This window comes from Ptychodera flava, chromosome 6 (genome assembly GCF_041260155.1).
Source record: "Ptychodera flava strain L36383 chromosome 6, AS_Pfla_20210202, whole genome shotgun sequence".
In the NCBI taxonomy this organism is placed as follows: Eukaryota; Metazoa; Hemichordata; class Enteropneusta; family Ptychoderidae; genus Ptychodera; species Ptychodera flava.
The window spans coordinates 13,640,708-13,663,286 of NC_091933.1; the positions used below are offsets into that span (position 1 = coordinate 13,640,708).

General features: G+C 38.7%; 1 protein-coding gene across 1 annotated transcript in view; it reads right to left on the minus strand.

Annotated features, from left to right (window-relative positions):
• The window catches only part of LOC139134270 (plexin A3-like), a 31,484-nt gene extending 15,564 nt beyond the window's left edge, over window positions 1-15,920 (minus strand). Inside the window, exons 1-8 of the mRNA XM_070701173.1 lie at window positions 15,875-15,920; window positions 10,131-11,246; window positions 7,808-7,990; window positions 6,882-7,010; window positions 6,098-6,197; window positions 1,676-1,817; window positions 812-964; window positions 21-117 (exon numbers count right to left, since the gene is read on the minus strand). Coding sequence (XP_070557274.1) covers window positions 7,957-7,990; window positions 10,131-11,218 — 1,122 coding nt within the window. The 5' untranslated portion in view covers window positions 11,219-11,246; window positions 15,875-15,920 and the 3' untranslated portion in view covers window positions 21-117; window positions 812-964; window positions 1,676-1,817; ... (1 more) ...; window positions 6,882-7,010; window positions 7,808-7,956. The remainder of the gene's footprint in view (window positions 1-20; window positions 118-811; window positions 965-1,675; window positions 1,818-6,097; window positions 6,198-6,881; window positions 7,011-7,807; window positions 7,991-10,130; window positions 11,247-15,874) is intronic.
• Between the last annotated feature and the right edge of the window lie 6,659 nt (window positions 15,921-22,579).

The following is a 22,579-nucleotide window of genomic DNA, read 5'->3' on the forward strand; positions in this document are numbered from 1 at the left end:
AGATAGGTTGTACTACTTACGATTTATGTACAGAGCAATTGTAATAATGGAAATCTGTTTCCGCATAATCTCCTAATGTCGTGATATTTGATGCAATCAGTACTTCGGTGATGTGATCTAAAACGCAATTTGTTGATATATTCGGTTTGGAGTTCACATCTGAAGTCTTATGGAAATACTATTGTAAAGCTTTGCATGTTATGTTGATATCGAGTATCAATTATCGATCATTGATAGATACACTGACACATCGTCAATGGCAAAAGTTTCAATACTTGTTCTAAAACTATGCTTTCTTTCGTAATTTATCACATGATAACGTTGCCATGTTGTTTGTATTTGGGAAGTTAAAAAAGGGTCGGAAAACTGCCTCACGCGTGATTTTCTAACAATTTAAAACTTTTTAAATGCGGTTTCCTTGCAGGAGAGGGTCCCTCTGTCATTGGCAGTCAGGGAAAGGATGGGCTGATAACTTTTTAATCTAAAGCGGGGAAAGAGAAATTAAAATGTATTCTCTATCTCGAACAACACTTTGCAGGACAAAACATTTGCCCTGCCGGTCGCTAACCAAAGCAGACAACAGAATCTATTCACTGTGCGCCATCTTGGCTTCGTCGAAGTTGCTTGCCGAGCAAAATAATTACAAACAGTGCTATAAATGCTTGCCCGGTCGCTCCTCAACCATTGGCTCATGCGAGAGAAAAAAAAGACCTGCCCGCCTACCCTCCAAGAAATCACTTGGGAACCTCTATTACGTGGACAAATTTGTTTACTGATCATGAGTATTGTAGCACAATAAATAATTACTAACCTTTGTCATTTGGTATATGTGATCGATATTTTAGGGAGGTGTGTCACAGGTTAACCTCTTTTCATGTCTTTCTGCAACCGTCGAGTAGCCATTATAATTGCATGTATAATGACGTCCATTATCATCATCTAGTACTTCGATGTTCAAGGTTACCTTCAAAATCGAGTTTATTGCTTGATATCATTTTTGTGATCTGAACCAAGGAGATAATACCACCCTAGTCTAGACCCTATTTCTTCGCTTTGGCCTCCGTACCTCCAGGACGGAGGCCAAAGCGAAGAAATGGGGTCTAGACTAATACCACCCGTATATCACCGTCAATACTTAATTGTTGCAGTGGTCTTTAGTACGTGCCTCGAAAGTGAAATAATTAATTTTTTGCTCATTCTTTTCCCAAGGGAACTTTTCAGCCAGAAGCTTACTTTATCAATTCAAGAATAACAGCCAGGGTCACCTTGCAAAGATTGGTACTAGAGAAACAAAGTACCTAACATTTACTGATACTTGAAATTACTATAAATATGACCACCACCCCTCTGTTAACCGTATGGAGAAATTTAATTTTCAATTGTCAAAAAACTAAGACAATGGAAACTGTATTTACCCCAAGGGCTTCAAAATGAGCCTCCCGCAAAGACAATGATCAGATTCAACTGATATTTAGTGATAACACAAGATGGTAGACCAGGTAAATATTGTAAACCTTCGGAAGTCCGAATATCTGTTCCCGAGGCGCATTCTCAAGCGTTAGTTTTGACTTCAGGATCACGACGTTTCAGGGGTATACAGTAATTTTAGCCATATAGTAAAGTAAGTGTTCCAATGTAATGTTTGCTTCGGTAATGTTTCAGTGCGTTATCTTACCGGATGTACCACATTTATCGGTATACTATCTTCAGGATCTATTGATTCTATCGCCATTCCAACACACTCGTTGTCATCGTTGAAATGATGAAGCCACCTTGATGAAGGATGAGAATCTTGGCAGCTTGTGTTTGTCGAACATCTAGAAAACAGTGAAAACTTAAGATAAAAGAGGAACTGGCATTATGTGAGTTGTTGTTGCGAATCAGGATTACTTCCATATAGCTGTTGTCTGATTTGAATGCTTCAAAATGAAAGCCGCACAATATATTACATCTTATAATAGCTTATTGAAAGAAAAACAATGATACTGATAACATGCGCGTGTTATTCCTTATCTTACTTTAAACTCGTCGATAACTGCTAAACGTCAAATGAACATGTTTCGAATGTAAGAAGTAATAAATCTAAAAATAAAATTATTGATCTCGTAAAGTTATGCCGCATTTGATAAAATACCATTACGCTGAAAATGTTGAGTACTATTGAATGAAAATAGCGTTAAAAGGGTTCAATAATTTAACGTTGAAGAGGAGTTTGTGTTCTACGAGTTCACTCTCGGATACTGTCGATAATGTCACATATTGTCCGAAATCAGTATATTTGTCTTTTAGCTGGTGGCGTACGCTTAAATTTAGCAGACTGTCAACAGCTTTCAACTAGTGTTTGTTTTTTTTTCCTTTTATACGTCAAAATCATTGCAAACAAACAACTGAGTGATTCCGATAACGGTATGTCTAACACGTGTGTAGAGTAAATAGACAGATAGGGTTAACGAAGATTTGTTTTAATTCACATTTTAAACACGTATCGAATTTTGGTAAACTAAAATCTGGTCCTTCATATTCCCTGATAAGGTTTGATAAATTGTATCTCAGCAATGCTCTTCCTGGCTTCAGCGTCGCTCACAGCAATTAGGTCTTTTTATCCCCGGCGGTGGCAGTCTCTGGACGGGTGGGTACCCACGCTCGTTAGCAGAGTTTGAAATGTACCCCTTTTCCCAGAATTTTTCTCTGAAAAACACCCCCTTTTTTGGAAAATCTGGGAGAAAATCACTGCGAAAAACACCCCTTTTTTCCGATATCTTGGAGATTTACCTAAATGTTTGCCAAGACATTTGAATACCATTATTTACCACTTTCAAAGCAATGTACTGACTCTTGGTGAAAAAGGAACACATAATACACTAGCTTAGGATGGGTTGACTTTGTGTTTGATGTGCATAGTAACAGACGGCCTTGTTCAATGTATGCTTAGTAACATAATGAAAACTTGAAATACAGTGATCGTTCAATGTTCTGTCTTCACCATATGTTCATCAGTCACACTCATATACAATCACTTTTCTGATCCATTTTGATCTTGTATTAGTTGATGGCTCTTGAGTTATTAGACATCATCCGTCATCTGTAGCTGCAAAAACAAAAAAAATCCTTTTGTAGTAAAATCACTTGTAGCTAAGGGAAATTTGCCACCAGCTACAACCATTTCTTTCACTGAATTTCAGCAAAGATTGGATAAATAGTACTCTCCTGCTTTCATGTATCTATCTATCTAATACTGCAATCTCAACTGTTAATACAACTATATGTACTACAAAACACTACATGTAAATGTCAGTACAATAAACCGGGTACCATCTACTGAATAACAGTTAATTCAACTAGAAATACTTCTTAGTACAAAACACCACATGCAACTTTTATTACAGTAACCTGAACAGATAATCTACCAAATAAATGACAACCAACCCAAAGAGAAATACTACAACTACAAAACACCTCATGCAAGTGTTAGTACAATCTATAAAATGACAACTGGTTCAACTAGAAATAATGGTAGGCATTCTCATGTTGATTCTCTGACTTGAGTTGACCAGCGATGCCTTACAACTCGTAAGCTAGTAGCTATGGACCAAGCTGTGATATCGCAGTGGTGTTGTGGCGTCTATCGAATGCGCTCGGGTCAAGGGTCATCGCCACAGACCTTGGCCCGAGCGCATTCGATAGACGCCACAGCACTGGGCCGCTGCGATATCACAGCCACTATGGACCAAACAGCACAGCTAGCTACATTTTGCTGCGGATCCGTAGCCCTACCACTCCCTTTGCTGGTTGTGTTGGGGAGTCCCCCAACACAACCAGCAAAGAGTTAGTTACAACCAGCAAAGAGTAGTTACATCACCTTCACGATGTGATGTACAGTTCTCCCGGGACGGTTCTGGAGTCCCCCCAACACAACCAGCAAAGAGAGTGGTAGGGCTACGGATCCGCAACAAGCTGTACACATTTATTAATTTATGCGTTTCGCTAAGTTTTTGAAAAGACTTACTTGACTCGGAGAACTCACTTTCCAACATTTGAATCACTCCTGGAATCACTGTGTGTACTCCAGGTACACATCCACAATAACCGCATCTCAAACTGTCATTTTCACTGACAAATTCCATGCAATTTCTGCACAGGTTTTGCATCTCCCGCGCAGAACATCTCTACCATCGGACCGCCATATTGCTAGTCATACAGGAGGTTGTTGTTGGATGTTGAATTAGCTATCTCCCCCCCCCCCCCCCCGGTAATACAGCGTATCAATTCATAAAACACAAGAACAAAGTTAACCATCACAGGGGCGGCCACTGGATTTCTAAACAGCCAGAACATACTCAATTTTAATTGAACTGATTTGAGGGGTTACAATCACTTTCACGATGTGATGTACGGTTCTCCCGGGACGGTTCTGGATCATGGCTTGGGGGGACCGCTGCTGGGTTTTATTTCTCGAGTGAGAAAGCGTCTTGGGAGGAGAACCAGACCTATTCTCGGAGGGTGATCTGAAAAAGTGCCCCTTTTTCTCGATTTCACAGACCTAGATGTCTCCGTGATTTCCGACTAAAATCACCCCCTTTTCCGCGAAATTTCTAACGAGCGTGCGTACCCGGCTGCTCCGAGACTGCCACCACCGGGTTTTTATCACAAAATTCTACATAAAGATATACACACAGCAATCTGTTAACTGAGCTCATTGCGTAGAAACCTTAGATGATATTTAATCGCACAACATCATGATGTCAATCTCTGAAGGACACGTTATGTATCGTCAGTGGCGAGGCTTCGTTCCACTTTTCGTTATAGGAAGATCATGTATTAAAATATGAACTTTGACCCTGAAAGATATAAACCTGTTTCAGAGTAGCTGAAACAAATTACCGACGACATGTAGTACGATACTTGCCGCACGTTTGACACTGGTTCTGGCTGTCTCTACAGCATTAAAGACGGACGTTATCGAGCCATGTATGTTAATTTCTGAAAATCCATGTAGGCTTTCCTCAACATTATTCGATGTGCCGTCATTGAACGATTTCGAAATATTACGGCATACAATGGCAAGCGTTCTTTACAGTCGTATTAATGTCCTCTTTTTTATTTGTTTATGCATGTAGGCCTAAGTAGGACGCAGTTTATTTATTTATTTGTTTGTTTGTTTGTTTGTTTGTTTGTTGTGTGTTGTTTGTTGATATGTATTTCCGATGGTTAGGGTTAGGGTTAGGCTTAAGTTAGGGTTAGGGTTAGGCTTAAGTTAGGGTTAGGGTTAGGATTAGGATTAACTCTAACCCTAACCCTAACCCTAACTTAAGCCTAACCCTAACCTATTCATATCAACAAACAAACAAACAAACAAACAAAGAAATAAATAAACTGCTCTTTATTGACAAATATTAACAAAACAGCTTTTCGCTGTTATTTTATTAAAATAACAAATAAACAAACACAAACACATACACACAAACAAACAAACACAGACACAAATAAACAAGGAGTACGAGCCCCCTGTGGTTTCATAAGCGTATTCTGCCTCGGAGCAACGATACATCACGTAGAAAACTGGCATCCCTTTTTATCACATTCACAAGCCAAGTTTGTCGTCTCCGAACAAAATATACGGGATTTATTCTCTGGTCGTTCTACGTCACGACAACCCGCGTCTATGTCATCAATTTTGGTGCGTCGGACCTTTTTTTTTGTCGATCTTCGGTGTGCTCGTAAATATGTAAACAAACAACATGGCGGCCGATGTTTCTCCCACGATCAAAAGTCATGTAATGAAATCAAAATGAAATCAAAAATAACGAATTCTTGGCTTGTGCATGTGATAAGTATATTATTCCCTAATATTTTTTCTTCGTTCAGCGAAGGAAAATACGAGTGACGTAATGACCGTGTCACCACGAGTCGAAGACGAGTGGTGACACGGTCATTACGTCACGAGTATTTTCCTTCGCTGAACGAAGAAAAATATTAGGGAATAATATCTAATTATTGCCTTTCTTCGATTAAATAAAAGTTACACACTGTAGGTAAAAACTATTCACATGAACATATTTATAACATTTAGTATATTCCGTATATTGTAATTGCAAACCTGCTGCCAAACATACACCATCCACAGTAAGGATCCATTGATCTCAAACAACGCATACATGTGATAAACTGGCTGCAGTCTTCGACCTTCGTTTACATACCTATAAGCAAGAGAGATACATTGTCAGGTGATCGAGCCTTTTGAAAGATTACACTATAAAATTGAGTAAACATTATAACAAATCATATTACCTTGCCCTGTCAGGTGCATTTTAATTGGTCGAGCTGAACCACGTGACTGACCCCAAAATACACTGTAATGGTTCGTTTACATGCCCATGAATATGAATAATATCATAAACATCGTACTTTTACAGATAAAACGTAAATTATGATTTATACAAAGATCATAATCAATCAAAATTTAAATGGAGCACTTATGGGCCAAGTTTAGACACTTTCTTTCCAAAATCTCCGGTTTGCAAAACTTTTACAGCGGGCGTGACAGTGCGTCGCGCTCACTGACAAGTTCTGGGGCCCATTGTCTTTCACGTGGAAAATGAGACAATTTCCTCGGGTTCGTTGATAATATAATAGAAATAACAGACTCCGCTCTAGCCATTACCGTTTATTTATGAGCGCCGGCGAGAGGAAAGCCAAAATTAACGGGTTTGGCTAGGCTCGCCCGTTGCAAATAAATAAATGTTAATGGTCAGGGCGTCGCCCGTTATTTCTATAGTATTGTGAAGCACACGTTACACAGCCATGTACTGTATGGTGTAAGGTGACAGCTATTCCAGAGCCTCGTATAGAAATGACCAGTTTAAAACCTACGCAATACTCACACTGCTTGAAGAAAGTCTATAGAAGTGCTTTTCTGTGGAATCAAACATCGTGTCAGGAAGAACTTTCCGTGTGTCTTCGAAGTCAATAATTTCATAGGTATTTGCATAGGACGAATTGATGAAATGAACCTGTGGAAATAAATATTTAAACTCTTTAAACATAGAAGTTTTATAAAGAAATTTATAAGTTCCTAGTATGTGTTCAAACGGATGATATGACTTCATCTTACCGAGTAGCTATCATAGACTGCGAGTTCAAATCCGACAGAATAATTACTGAATTTTCTGTTTAAAATACTTTAGCCTACATTTAGCTAGTGACTCAATTCTTAGGCAGAAACGCCGTCAAAGTACATGTACATAGGAAAGTTAGAACCGCGCGACATTGCATTCTGTCCCCTGTTCTTGTATTTATTGTTTAAAACCTTCAATATTTCAATTTCAATACGTTGTGACCTTTCAAGCATTCCAATCTCTTTGTTTAGGTAAGAAACAATTTAATGCCATTTTGTTGAAGACTGGAGAAGCCTGTTAACGTGTAATAGTTACATAAGTTCAGCTGTTGGCATTATGAAATGTGGCAGCATATTTCAAATTAATGATGTCTAGATCTTTAAGTATCAACGTACGATTGGATTTAAAACAGCATCCGTGATATGTCCTTCTTCATACTATTTAGAATTATTTCAACCGTTTTCTCATAATTTTATACTGTAGTAATCGGGAGCGGCTTTCTGACTCAAACATAGATGACATAATGTAGTTTGTGCTTTAAATAGCATTAGAAACGTTAATTTTTCGACATGGTAATCATATTAACGGTAACGTTAATTTTAACGGTACTCTATGTAATACCGTCAAAATGGCAAAACGAGTAACGTTCTGACCATTTCACTGGCACTGACAAGCATGAAGTGACTCCAAACCTTGAGAACTCTCCCCGTGTCAGTACCCAGGAAGCCAACAGTGTGTTGTTCTACAGTTGTGACAGCTATTGACGTCACTAGAGTATCTGAATAGTCTTCCACTGCATATCCATATTGATCGTCCATCCCATTTGCATATCGATATAATGTCAATGCATGGCATTCGTGAACTCCCCTATCGAACTGAAAGTTGAAAAGTAAAGTCTCGTAGGGTGTATACGATTATATCCTTAGAGTAATTTTTTGTCTTCAGAGCACTCTAGAAAAAAATACTTGTGAACAACGGTATCTTTCGAAAGATAATTTGCAGTTTATCTTGACCTGATCAAATCGGTAAGGTCCTGCGATTTCTATGTCAGCTAACAAGCAAACAGTCGTAAGTCAAGATTTGTGATATTTTACAACTACATTTGTATAAATTAAATTAATTGCAAAAGTACGTGTAATCCCTCTTTATAATGATTAGGCGCTTTGCTACTAGTTTGTCAACCCCTTGCGATACCTGTAAAATAAGGTTGCATTTGCAAATACTGTGGGGGGCTGGAGGAATTCGGGGCAGTTTGAAAATTCAGGGGGTAGTAGAGGCGGGGACTTGAAAGTTTTGCTTCACTTATAGTGGAAGGGGGCTGAAAATTTTTTTTAATTCAATGAAAAATGAATAACATTTTTATGTCATCCAATGGTTCTAATGTTAGTAATGATTAACCAAATCTAAAACATTTTGTAGCATTTCATGATTTTTATTTTGAACAAATCTAAAAATGTATGAATTCCATGGAATTTTTATAAGAAAGACAACACATTGCCTTTTAAGGGGGCACAAGCTGCAACTGTTGATAATATTTTAAATATATCAGTGCAATATATCAAATACAGTTTCTTGCTATCTCCCTACAGCATGTTGAGACACAATATTCAGTTTGTCGACAAAGTCTGTATATGGAAACACTATTGGTGATAATTGAATTAGAGCCCAGACTGAAAGCCATTTGTCAATGATACAAATGCACAGTACACATACACAGGCTGTGGTGCTGAATACTGGGCAGTTCAACATGCTGTAGAGAGTAGAACAAGAATAGAATACTTCAAGAACAAAATGTATATGGTGTATACAAGAGATTGGAGTTAATAAAAAAAGTGAATGCAATGTTTACATTATTATAGTTTAATAACACAAAAATAAAACTTTGAATAGTAAAGATTCTAATTTAAATGAAAAATTGTGTGAATAAATGGAATTTTTTTTCACCAAATTTGCCATTATAACACCAAAAATTTCGGAGATTTAAAAGTTTTATTCAATGGAAGATTTCAACCCCCAGTATTGTCAATTTTATAAACTTACATAAGCAGCATCTAGGTCATATATCTTGTGTGCTTTTTATAAAAATATTTCAGGCATAGATTACTGTGCTCAGTTTTCCACTATTTTGCATAGTGTAGCCAGGAATTGACAATTTACATGTTCTCTGATTATCGTCATTATCGGTGCTCTTCAGCGGTTCCATTGACTCGACCAGATTTGGATTACCACAAGTCGGCTAAGACTGATAAATCCAAAACCCATTGATGCATTTAATCAATTTCAGAACTTGACTTAGGAATATTGCTCTACAAACTACCAATTTCCGCTATTTCTATAACCACTAAAGAACATGTATGTGTGCGTCAACAAAAGGTGGTGTCCAACATCTAAGAGCAGAACTGCGCAATACATGTTCTTCTATACTCGTGCATCCCTTATAAATATGCGGCTATTCGAAAAATTTTGATCATATAGATGGGGAATTATATATTTTAGGGGATATTGAGGGCCTCTGAAAAAAAAAGATATAAATCGCGATTCCTCCAGCCCCCTTTCCTCGTCATTATTTGTGAACGCAGCCTAAGGGAGCACACGTGCTCAAATATCCATGTCAATATTTGACCATACATCATATATATTATGCTATTGCCATATCGCTTTGCCGTCATGTATTTTTATTATTCTTAGTAACGTCTAAATGGCATTGGCCGATGATAAAACGCGCATGAAAAATTTCACACGATGAGTATTGAAAAACTATGAGAGGTGTAAATATCGGTAGCGCAAAAAATTATCAAAACAACATCGTGGCATAAACTGAAATCATCATTCGAAATTAATGATTCTTTAAGATTTATCAGCTCAGCCTTAATCACGAAATTCACGAACATCGTTGTCACGTTGTTAATGTTACAGGAGGTGACAAACATTGAGTGATCATGCCTTAGAAATATTAAGTTTGAAATTTCTGATGGAATGGTTAAGGAAAAACAAATGTCAAGAGTACGCACTTACCGGCAGCACCCGACACAAGTAGCACCTTGCATCCATGAAGCAGAGTACGCTGGTAGGCCTTCGCTTTCCATGCATCCTTCAACTGCATCTTGAAAAGCTCTCTTAATTGTACTCATTTTGTACATACATATTGCAGACTGTTTGGCAGGTGTTGGAGGATTATATGCTCCTACAGCAAATGAAACAAACAGGACTTCTTCGGCTTCATCGTCATCCAACGCCAACGACTGAGTGAGATCCTGACCAGGTCTGGCGAGATAAGCTGCTTGAGCAAGGTTGTATGAATCATCTCTGCACTTCAATGTCACTTCGGTGTAGGAATTGAAGTAGTTGCTCTCTGCCCTCTGACACACACGGACAAGCTTGGAAATGTACTCCGAACCTGATGTTGATGACTTTTGCGTTGTCACAAAGTAACTGTAACCACTGTAGCTGAATCCAGCCACATAGCTGACTGGAAATGTGTTTATGAGCGATAAAGCTACATCAACTCTTGTCGTTCCCCTACTGTCTTCAATAACCATAAATATCTGATTGCCTTGAAGTTGTCTGCCACTCACCAGCGGGCTACCAGCATTTGCTGATGTACTTGTTGAGCCAACATACAGCATTGGTTTCCCAAGATGATTTGGTGCCACGTAACCAACAGTTGTTTCATCTGTCGTATTTGCAACAACAAAGATTGGGTCGCCATTTTCGTAGGTCACTGACAAATCGTGAATATGACGTTTTTGGCAAACACCTTGATATCCACCACAGGTTATAAGTTCACTATCATCGTAATTTATTTTCAGTATTTTGTTGAAAGTATCATATACTTCATCATCACCATACTCCGGTCCGGTAGTTACACTGGCTGTCAGTTCCAAGCCTGCATTCAACCTATACACCTGATTCACTCCACCGACGTATACATCACCGGTGTCGTTATGTACGGTCAAATGGTTGAATCCAGCTGAGTTGACGTCAGTGAAAATTGCAACCTCATAGATGTTTGCATTGGAAGGAAGGACAAGTGTAGAAATACTGAACAGGATAATGGTCTCGAACAACGCGAAAGAATGCGAGATCAGAAATGTTCCGCCCATTTCGTATAAGGCAGAGTTGATATTTGAGCTGAATCAAAACAAATAACAAAATAGGAGTGTATTTAATATGTTTGCATGCCATACATTTTTTCATCGTTCATTGTATAGCAGGGCTTTCATTAACAGCCGTCAGGCGGCGATTTTTCGCCGCCTGACAACGGAGGATCGCCGGTTGAAAACATATATCGATATCACTTCTTTCACCCTTATTATCAGCGTTTACATAGAAAACGGAACGATCACCGGTTGAAATCAAACACCGATCCTTCCTTTTACCCTTTATGATCGGCTTTTACACAGAATTATAAAAAGTTACATGTGAAAATGTGATCTACCCTTCAATTAAGGATGAATCTATACCGCGAACTTGCCTCGCTAACTTACTTCCGCATCATACGAAAGCTTCACTCAAGAGTCAGATAATGCTATGATCTAATTGTCCAATCAAGTCGATTGACATTGATGCGTCGCGTCATCTGATTGGTTTTTGTCCACTATCGTCAAATGTCGGATCCTGTGATCCCTCTATTATAGAAATAACGGGCGACGCGCTGACCATTAACGTTTATTTGTGGGCAAGGGCGAGAGGAAAGCCAAAAATTAACGGGCGAGGCTTGCCGAGCCCGTTAATTTGGCTTTCCTCGAGCCCGCGCCCACAAATAAACGTTAATGGTCAGAGCGGAGTCTGTTATTCCTTATTATTATCAGCGAACCCAAGAAAACCGTTAAAAATTTCCGAAAATTTCAGGAGCGAACGACAACTGGGCCCCAGAAACTGAGCAATACGCGACGCACTGTCACGCGCGCTGTAAAAATTGGCAAATCCGGAAATGTTTTCAAAAAAGTATCACAACTTGACCTACAAGTGCTCCATTTTATTTTGTGATCGATTATGATTTATTTTTGAGCTGTAAAGTTACCATACTTTGAGTTGTTAATCTTATTATTCATATTCACGGGCATGTAAACGAACCATTACTGTGTATTTGTGGTCAGTCACGTGGTTCAGCTCGACCAATCAAAATGCGACGGGCAGGGCATGGTAATATAATGTGTACTACTGGTTTGCCTTTACCATTTCTAGCGGCCGGCGACGACTTTGTTTTATTTATGGGGGTCGGGAGGAAAGAAAAGAGGTAATTTTTAATTGTTTCAAATTTCTTGAAAGTCAAGAATTTATGCCACGATAAGGATTTACAATGGAATACGGACGTTTACGTAGTTGCAATCTCGGATTTACGAAGTCAACTGAATGAAACCGTATAATGCCATGAGATGAGGCTAGTATATGGTGGAGAACGTATGTAGTCATTTCTGGCGATCGAGCAGCGAGAGAAACGATCAATCACCAAGGGTAAAGCAAATTTGCTAAACGGTATTTTATCTTGAATAGTGAGTCGAATGAGTCATAAAATACTCATATTTTTAACGTTCAATACGAGGTTGAAAAAATGTTGGACTTTTTTCCCGTTTCTAATTTGTTTCATGCCGTACTCATGGTGACTGTGGCTGTACAGTCTCCACTTTCAAGCGTGGCTTCAGCGTCTCCGACTCTAAGTTTGGTTCAACAAATTTTACTCCGGTGTTGTTGTATACTATACTGATCACATGAGAAAATTTTTACTGTTCGATTCATATTATTTTTATTAAATGTAATAAAGGGAAAGCGGCTCCACACATCGCCTATACTATTTGTGTCGTTCTCTGTGTTTATGTTTGTTTGTGTATGTGTGGCTCTTGATACGTAGCCGTAACCTGGCTGTCAAATGACAGTGATCCTTTGACGCTATGTTTCGAAACCAGTGTGCGGTCTCTTCCTCAGTCGCTTTTTGGTACTTGCTCTCCTTGGATTTTTGTTTCACTGTTTGTGTTTTAATGATTTTACACAAAAATAGCTATCAAACTTGATAAAATGCTGAATAAATTTAGCTCCTAAAATGCATAGAAAAGCATCTGGAAAGCCACAAAATAGCTGTAAAAAAGCCATAAAATCTCAAAATTTTCTAGGGGAGACCCCCTAAAACCCCCCTTCGAGAGGGGGGCACATCCCCCCTCTCGAGCTCTCCCCCCTGCCGATGACCTTCGGTCATCGGCCGCAGCGACCTTCGGTCGCTGCCTTAACTAGCCACCTGATAAATGTTTTCAGCCTGTTGATAAAAAAACTTAATGAAAGCAAAACTTCAATCAATCAAAAATCAAAGCCCTGGTATAGAGAAGTTAGCTTATCCTAAATACTAAAAATTCAAATCACTATGATATTAAGAATAACTTCCGTAAACAAATTTATACAAGGCTCAGGGACATTTACAAACACACTAAATGGTCGACATGTTTTTTTATTACTCGCTGATACTTCTTGCTACTTTAAATATGTCTTTAGGTTCCGACTACTTAAAGACTGAATATAATTCTGACGTGATTTTGCAAATTATTTACAATTTATTTGATATGAAATGCAGATTATTGTACATCAGAACTAATGAGTCACCAATCCATGATAAGGATTGATACATTAGTGATGACACATTCTTTGGACGGAAGTTTGCATCGAAATTATTCAACCGCAGAGGAATTGACAAGTGTTATGTGTCTAAGAAGCAATTTTATATTTTTGGGACTCATTGGCAATATTTGGATGACTCTTACAATTTTGTTACCCCAGTCTAACTAATTTTTGATCACAGCTTATACATTAATGCCGGTTCAAAAAGATATCTTTGCTCCTCACAAAAATATTATGTTGACGTTTGTTTTGACAGGTTTAGTAGTACCCTTTTCTCAGTATGTAGGTTACAAGGTGCAATTACAAATAAGGTTGCTAGCTATTGGGATAAATGGTTCGTTATGACCAATATAGCTACGATGCGGCTGTAAAACGTGATATAGGGCCCTCATAAAATTTGAATAACTTAATGTTCAGTTCCCCATTTTAGTTTAAGCATACCAATGTTCCTCTTGCAAATCGGGTAACAGGAAGGTTACTTTAAAAACTCCACTTTGAACAATATTTATGGGGAAATGTTATTTATTTGGTTAAGTTCTTTCTTTTGCTAAACCATTACAGTCAAAGTCTGACGACAGAAGAAAATAAATAAAATCTATGGCTGTATCATCTACAAATTTGTATACACATGTCAATCCTATTAGCCTAACTTTCGTTTCTATTATATCTTTATCAATGCGCGACACAGCAAATTTAGGTGGGCGTGACCTAAAATAGAGGACTGACTCCAAGCTAGTCAGAAGATAAAATACTTTACTTGCTTATAGAATTCACGCACTTGTTGAACACATTTAGAGATTTGTCTGCCGATGAAATGTGAAGAAATATAGACTACTCATATCGTAGGTGGTCCCTAATTAGTCGTTACACCTCTGATACCATAAAGCGTATAACCAATTTTCCCATTCTAAATACACAAATCATCATTGTGACATTAATTGACATGCAAGTGTATGTCATTTTACGGGTCCTACCAATTCGTATAAGATATGTTCCAACGTTGCTGCTGATTATGAACTTGAGAAAATTCGTACCAAATGCCCCAACCCTCGGACCGTATTCATTGGTATATATAGCGATAGAAATTAAATGCACATACACGTTATATTACATTGTCATTCATTGCCATTCATCGTACCAATTTAGAACAAATCAGTTCAGCATGTCTAAGTTACGGCTCTAGACAAGAGAAAGTTAAAGCAAATTTGCTCCTTGACAGCCTCATTATCGAAAAACACGTATGCCCATGTATGACATATAGTTTTGTCCCTTTACCAACTCATCGACTCATGCAGGCATGCTTTAGATAGGGCTCTAGACATGAAATAATATAACAAAGTGGCCGCTTGGAGATGGTATTGGATCTTATGGCAAAACAATTCAACACTAGAATGTACAATAGAAGGTAATGTCTCTTTGCAAAATTTGAAACAAATCGACCCAAGAATGTTTAATTATAGCTTTAGACAGAAAAAATATCAGGCCACATATTGTACCGCAAAACAAATCCATATTTTCTGTGTATGACGTATGGTTACGTTCTTGTCAAACCTTGACACAGAGTGGGCCAACACCTCCGATAAAAGCTTACCGACGCATGGACGCACGCACGCACGCACTGACATAACCAAAAATATTAGTCTGTCCTTACTTCATATGTGGGACAAAACAGGCTGACCCTGCTTTTCGATAATATTTATGTATTTAATCTTTTCAAGGTTTTAATTTGTAATAACGCCAACTTTCTGTTATCTCTGTGCAGTTTTTCAAACCTTAACATTTCTACACCAGTTGAGGAGTCTGTTTCAGCACTCAGTCTGGTAAATCACGATCATTTTAACACATTAATCCCGAGCCGTTACTACCTAAGGAAGATGCTTTGCATAATTGCCTCAATAATACAATACAATACAAAACTTATTTTTTATGACTCCGGCAGCTTCACCATACAACATTTTTTTAAACGAAGATAGTGCTCGTAAAAGTGGCAATGGCACATTGCGGAATAGTATTTGCTCAACACACCGAATCCGACGATTAATAGAGCTGAGCTTGAACATCGAATTTAATTTATGGTGTTTGTCAGTGAGTATCATTGATCATGATATAATGATCACAGATGATCATTGTATCATTTTAACATATGAACTTACCTGGACACGGACTTGCAGTGGATGTAACCTGCCCTGCAGAAATGTGAAGTCTGTCGACCCAATCAAGTACACTTTTCCTGAAGGCCCACGCAAAATCGAATGCTGTGACGTAGCTCTATGATTATTCATTAACCCAGCGATGATATACCACGGATTTTGACCAGTTCACGGCATGCATGCACGAGCAATGGCGAGTGTATGGATGGAGTGAACTGGTATATACACTTTGCTGAGGTGGTTTATTGCTATTTTATCATAACAGTTTTGAAATTCTGGTGTGAAACGTCAAAAAAGGGACTTTTCTATAGCTGAAAGCTTGTGCGTGTTCCAACCTTGCTATATCACGAATATAGCATAGTTATTTTCACGTCTTGACCAATCAGATCGCTGTATTTGCGACATCAATATGTGTTATCATTATATTCACTTATATAGCTCCTGCATACAGTCGAGTTAGAATTTGGTATTGTTCATGGAATAAATGGATTGACATATGTATGTTTTCTTATTGCCTTCGTTAACTTTATCATCACATCTCATCGTTTACACTTTGCGTCTAATGGATGTGCTTGTTTGTGTTCGACATAAGACTATCGGGGTTCCTGTTTCTCAAAATACTGTCATTTAACTTTATGCACAGTTAGCTTCTCGGTTCCTCTTTTTAGCGTGTTCTGCAAATCGCTTGCTCGCTCACTGTACATTCCTAGTATTTTTGTTAACAAGAGGCCCATTTGCAAGGTAATTCAATCAATTCCTGTTTCCCTTATGGATTTTCTTTAATTCAAAGACAGAATACGGAACTGATAGAAAAGTAAGTCACGGTGAACTGCAAGAATATTTTACTGAGCACTGAATGAGTACCAGTCAGCTAATCTCCCTATTTTTGGAAATTTTTCCATAACACTCACAAATGTAACGTTTCTGTTGAGTTCTTTTAATTTTTGAATGGTGATTTTGAAGTATTTTGCAAGATTTAGACAATTTTTCTCTGCAGATGTCCAATATTTGGTACATTGGTACATACATCGCGGATATAAATTTCTCTTGATAAAAATGATGCCGAGGTTGTCAGGTCTGTTCGTATGACAGAAACTGGCAGAAAAAAAAACAGATGCTGGAAGCCTCCAGCGTGAATGATGGTTTACAACAGTTTCTGGTCAGCGTACAAGACGCCATGCCACTAGCTCGGTACAGATGAAGTTGATGAGATGTGCATCATTATTATAAAGTGGCGAATGATGCCAAGTTATCTCAAGGCGTTGTGTTGTCACTCGACTGGCTCTGTAAACAACTATTCGGATTTGTGTGAATACGGCTAGTTTTCAATCGGTTTCGAACCAACAACATACGGCATCAGTCGCCTAGCGGAGAGGCAGCAGACAGAACCGCACGGCTAAATCCCCACTCTCAAAAAGAGTGGTTCAATAGCCGGCTAAGTTGTTACATTTTTCTGACTGCGACCGCTCCACACGTTGTAGAGTTCGTAAAGCACTCACGCACATACGCTCACTATCACTATCACACATCGCACACACAAACTTTATCGAAGCGAAGCAATGAATACAACGCTAAACTTGGCGAACGAGTAGTCTCGGGGACAATTCTGTCCACCAGCAGAACTATCAACCAAGGGTAGAAAATACGGCTAGTTTTCAATCGGGTTCGAACCCACAACATACGGCATCAGTCGCCTAGCGGAGAGGCAGCAGACAGAACCGCACGGCTAAATCCCCACTCTCAAAAAGAGTGGTTCAATAGCCGGCTAAGTTGTTACATTTTTCTGACTGCGACCGCTCCACACGTTGTAGATTCCCAGTAGTATTTCTCAGCTATTTAGACTTCGAGCGAGTGAAACACCCGTAACAAACGTGACACAAATAACTATTCTTAACCACCGTTGACACAAAAGTCTTCTTTGAATGTACGAGGCCATCGGTCGAACCCAATCAGTTTCAAAAAAAATAAGTGCCTTTCCCGACTAATAGTACTCTACATACCTTCGGTACTTTGAATAAAAAGTAGCTTGTTTCGATCTCATTTCATCAATAGAATCTCGTTCACATAGAGCGGTAGGCCTACTGCAAATCAGCGTAAGGCATCCCCGGCCCAGATTACCAAGCTCGTAACCAATCAGATTGAAAGAATATAGTTCCCTTACCGAGTCTGACTAAATAGTTCTTTACATATCTATAATACTTTGAATGACAGGTTTTTTCAAAGTTTTGCATACTATTTTTATTATTTGTTGGAAATTTCACTTTCGTTAGAACAGAACGACAAAGGAGCGTCAGGCATCTCGATGTTCGTCACAGAGCCAAGCAATTTCCGTCTCGCTGAAGTTCCACTTTTCGGTGAATAAACAAACAGTTTTTTTCTCGTAACCATCGTCGACACAGATGTCCACTGTAATTTACGTACCCTCGATGCCGGTCGGTTTAAAAAAAAGTAAAACTCTTTTCCCGCATCCAAGTTATCGTACTTAATATGTATCGCAGTTTGAATAAGTGTGAACGTTTTCAATCTCATGTCTCTTTTTTCTGCCGTTTGGCATCCTGACGTTAGTAGCAAATCAAATTGCGCGTCTCATTTAATGTTCCATTCTTCTGCGAGTGAATAGACAGCTATTGTTCTACTAAAAACAACTTCTCACATATGTTTCAGTAAAGTTACACTTTGATTGCTTACGGTATTACCAATCAAGTTCAATTTTAAACGAATTTTTAATGTCGAGTCGTACTTTACCAACTTCGGTATTTTGAATAGATTATATTTCAAAGAAATATTATTGTTGTTCTTGTTCTAGTGATAAGGTTATACAGAATAACTTTTATCACGCCGACGTTCAAAGCTAATGATATTGTTCCATTTGAAAGTTCTATCCTTCGGTGCGTAAGTAAACGGATATTCTTCTTATCATCAGCGGCACCAACGTTTACTTTGTAAGTACCCGATATCAGATGGTCGTAGCCAGTTTTAAATAAGAAAGTAAAAACACCCTTACCGCGTTAAACTAATACTACTTCACATCTGTACTTTGAATAATTGCTAAAATTTTCAGTCTTCTATCATTATTTGAAATCTTGTTCCAGAGTGAACGACGCGACAAATCAGCGTTAGACATCCCTGACATTCGTAGCCAATCAAATACACTCAGTGTGACAGAATTCGGACAGGGTAGTAAATTTCGCCTAAAGTCGTTTCGTAAATGACCAGCAACACGAAATCTTATTACCATACCTTTTGAAACTTTATTGTGGTTATTCTCAAACTCAGTTGATACGACGGGAGTGATATTTCGGGGTCAAAGTTGCCAAAGTTTTGACCCCATGTCGATGGTGTAGTAATCGGACTGCAATCCCAGAAATCGGACGTCGTGTTTGGAATGTGATTAGGAGCTAAGTGTTGATAATTTGAAACTTAAAACCACCAATTTTTAATTTCGATGTGTTTAGAAATCTGTATATAAGAATATTTCATGATAATTAGTTATCTTTAATCCATGGACGACTCAACTATATTTCGACGTGTATAGCGCTAGATATCGGACACGGGCTGCCTCTGTGTGTGTTGCTTTCGGCACCTTGTATCGTACGGTGTGGCTAACTTTGCTAAGTTTGTTCAGTGAGTATTACTTATAATTGTTTCCATTGCATATTTTGTTTGTATTAGAATCGCACAGGCATTATTTAATACAATAGCGAGTATATTTCATCGTACGACATTATTTACCTGTCAAGTTTTTACGCGGTAAGTCACTTACTACGTTTACACAATTATGCTAAATATTGTCTGTCCGAAAACTTGTACACTTCATACGTTCATTAAATGTACTTTTTTTCTAGAAAAAAAGTACATTAAGTACTTTAAAAAAAGTACATTAAAAATAGTTTTTCAACTATACTTCACCAGTGACGTCTTGCCATGACCTTTGTTTTGGCCGTTGATTAGCCAATCAGTAGTGGAATAAATTACATCATATGGTAGAATCGTTCTGCAGGCCACATTTCACTGCGCTTGGTCTCAAAACACGCCGATTTCTTCAAGATGACGAGAGTAACACATTCATCGTCGTGAGTTTTGAGGAGATGGTTAAATTTGTGATCCAACTAGTATATGGGAGTGTAGTTCTGAATGTTTTGTGCGAGCGCACGGCCAGTTGACAATCGGATGGTGTGTTTTTTGAGTGACTGTGTGGCACACCTTGTGAGTATTTAGGTTGCAGTGGCGGGCATATCGACTCCGGGATCAATAGATCGATCCGAAAATCGATCTACTTAGCAGACTACCCAGCTAAGGAGCGCCTGTGGTTAAAACACACAAACGAAATCTTAATTAGAGCAGTCTAAAATCACAAACATAAAAAAATAGCCATATAATAGTTAAAAAATACAGTAAATTTCATTGATTGCGTAAAATCGCCGAGCACCTCAATTAATCACTGTGTATACATCGATCAACACATAGAGGCAGTCTTACGGGGTAGAGGAGAGGGCAGGAGGTCACATGAGGTCGTCCGCTCTCACGGTGGCGGGAGTATCAGAATCACCACAATGGCAAGCAGAGTACATGTACTTGTGTTTTTGTTTCATCACCTTCCTCGATCGCTAATTTAGCCATTTAAGTACATGAATTATACTCAATAAACATGCAAGTGGATGATAAGAAAAAGCACCTACATGTTGCAATACGGAGTTATCGCCATGGTCTCGACTACAGTAAAGTGAGCGAGCGCGAGCCCGGCAGATGGAAAAACAACCACAATAAAAAGAATTACACATGTCAACAATTTGAGACTAGTTTACAGAAACAAAATCCTCCGTATAGAAGACTTCGTATTAATGTTAGATTGGCACACTCCGTGTACACAACATCGTACAAAGCGCGAAGCGACATCTACCGCGCGCATGAAGTGCGCTGGCTAAAATGACTCCCCAGGGTATTGCTAAAAGAGTTTTGTCAGATATAAAGCACATTTTGTCAGAAAGGCGCCGTAAATACGTATCGAGCGCGCGCGAGACATGTTCTGGCTCTCGTCCAATGGGTCCCTTGAAACCGTTCAACTGTGAACGCGCACATACAGCAGCAGGGGATGGGGCGCCTTGAAACCGTACGTGTTACGGAACGGGCGTTCCGTACGGCTTTTTTAGCGCACGCAAAATTCTATCGTTCTCGATGGTAGATGTATAATAAAGATAAGTAAGGCGCCTTTTGTAAGTAAGGCGTCCGACTAATCGCAGTTAGTAACTATATCTACAGTGACTGCACTTTGAATTAGTGTCAAGTTTTTCCATCTCATATTATCGATCTTTAATGGAAATTTCGTTCTCCCGTGAGCGATACGAGAAATCAGCGGAAACCAGGAGCTCGCAGCCAGTCAATTTACGTGTCATAAAGTTCCATTTTCGGCAAGAAAACAAACAGCCGTTGTTATCCAAAACATCGTTCTCACGGATGTCTACTTTTCATTTTTGGATTGCCAAGGTAGTGTGCAATTAAGTTCAAATTTAGGCTTCTTTTCAACATCTGTAGAGTCGTACTATATCAAGCTAACGTATTGAGAAAACATCCCGATCTCAATAAGCTTATTCTTTGCTGGAAGTCTCTTCTTGAAAGGGTCAACAAATCAGCGTTAGGCACATTGACATACAAACTCGTTCCTTGCCCAATGAGGCCGTTGTCTTCGTTGCGCAGCTGTCCAAATTTTAAGAGAAAAGATTCCGCCGTCATGTTCTAGTCCATACATGGACTGGTGACGTCATTGCGTTGACAGTCACCTGTTCGAGCACGGGGTATTTCAAATAATATTCGTGTAGAAGTTATGGTCAATTAATGTCATGTATAAATATTTGTTATTATACTAGCCTTACCTGTGTTGTGTGTGTGCCTATTACTTTACCCTAGCTATCTCAGTATAGTATTTCGAAGAAAAACGTCCATTTCTATTATTTACCCTCCCTAATCCCCTTCATTAATTTGTTCTACCGATCACCAATGTGGACGTGCATCGCCCTGAACAAATAATTCGTTAGCTGCTCATAAGGTAGACGATGTTGTTCTCAAAGCAGTATCCACGTAACCGTGTACAGCCATACATCAACTTAAAACTACTTTTCAGCGGTATTTTCAAAGATATTCTTCATTGTAAATATTGCTCTAATGCTAACGCTACAACAACTTTAAGTCTTATTACAAATCCCCATAACAAACATAAGCATTTCCGATGAAAATGTCTACATCAATTTGAAAATCCCGACGGACATAGTCGATCAATTTCAATTATAACGCCAAATCAGCATCGGACGGAGCGAATTTTACCAAGTACGAAACTGTGATTAACAGATTCCTAATCTAACAAAATGTAATTAGAATTCTTTTTTTGTGCATGAACTGAACGACCAATCAGCGTTAAGCACCCTAACATTCATAGCCAATAAATTCCCATCTCACTGGACAATTCGATTTTCCATTGGGCAAACGAACATTTATTATTTTCCAAAATATCGTTGGTAGTAATATCTTCTTCACTTTAAGTACCATAAGTAAGTCTCATTAGACGTTTACCATTTAGGACATAAGTTTGTGTCCTAAACCCCTGGGTCGCTCACGTTGATTGGTAGGTCGTATGTCCCTTTGTCACATCTGCATTCATTCATTGGCTGCCTATATGTCCTCAAGTCTCATTAGTATTTACTGTTCCGAACCCAG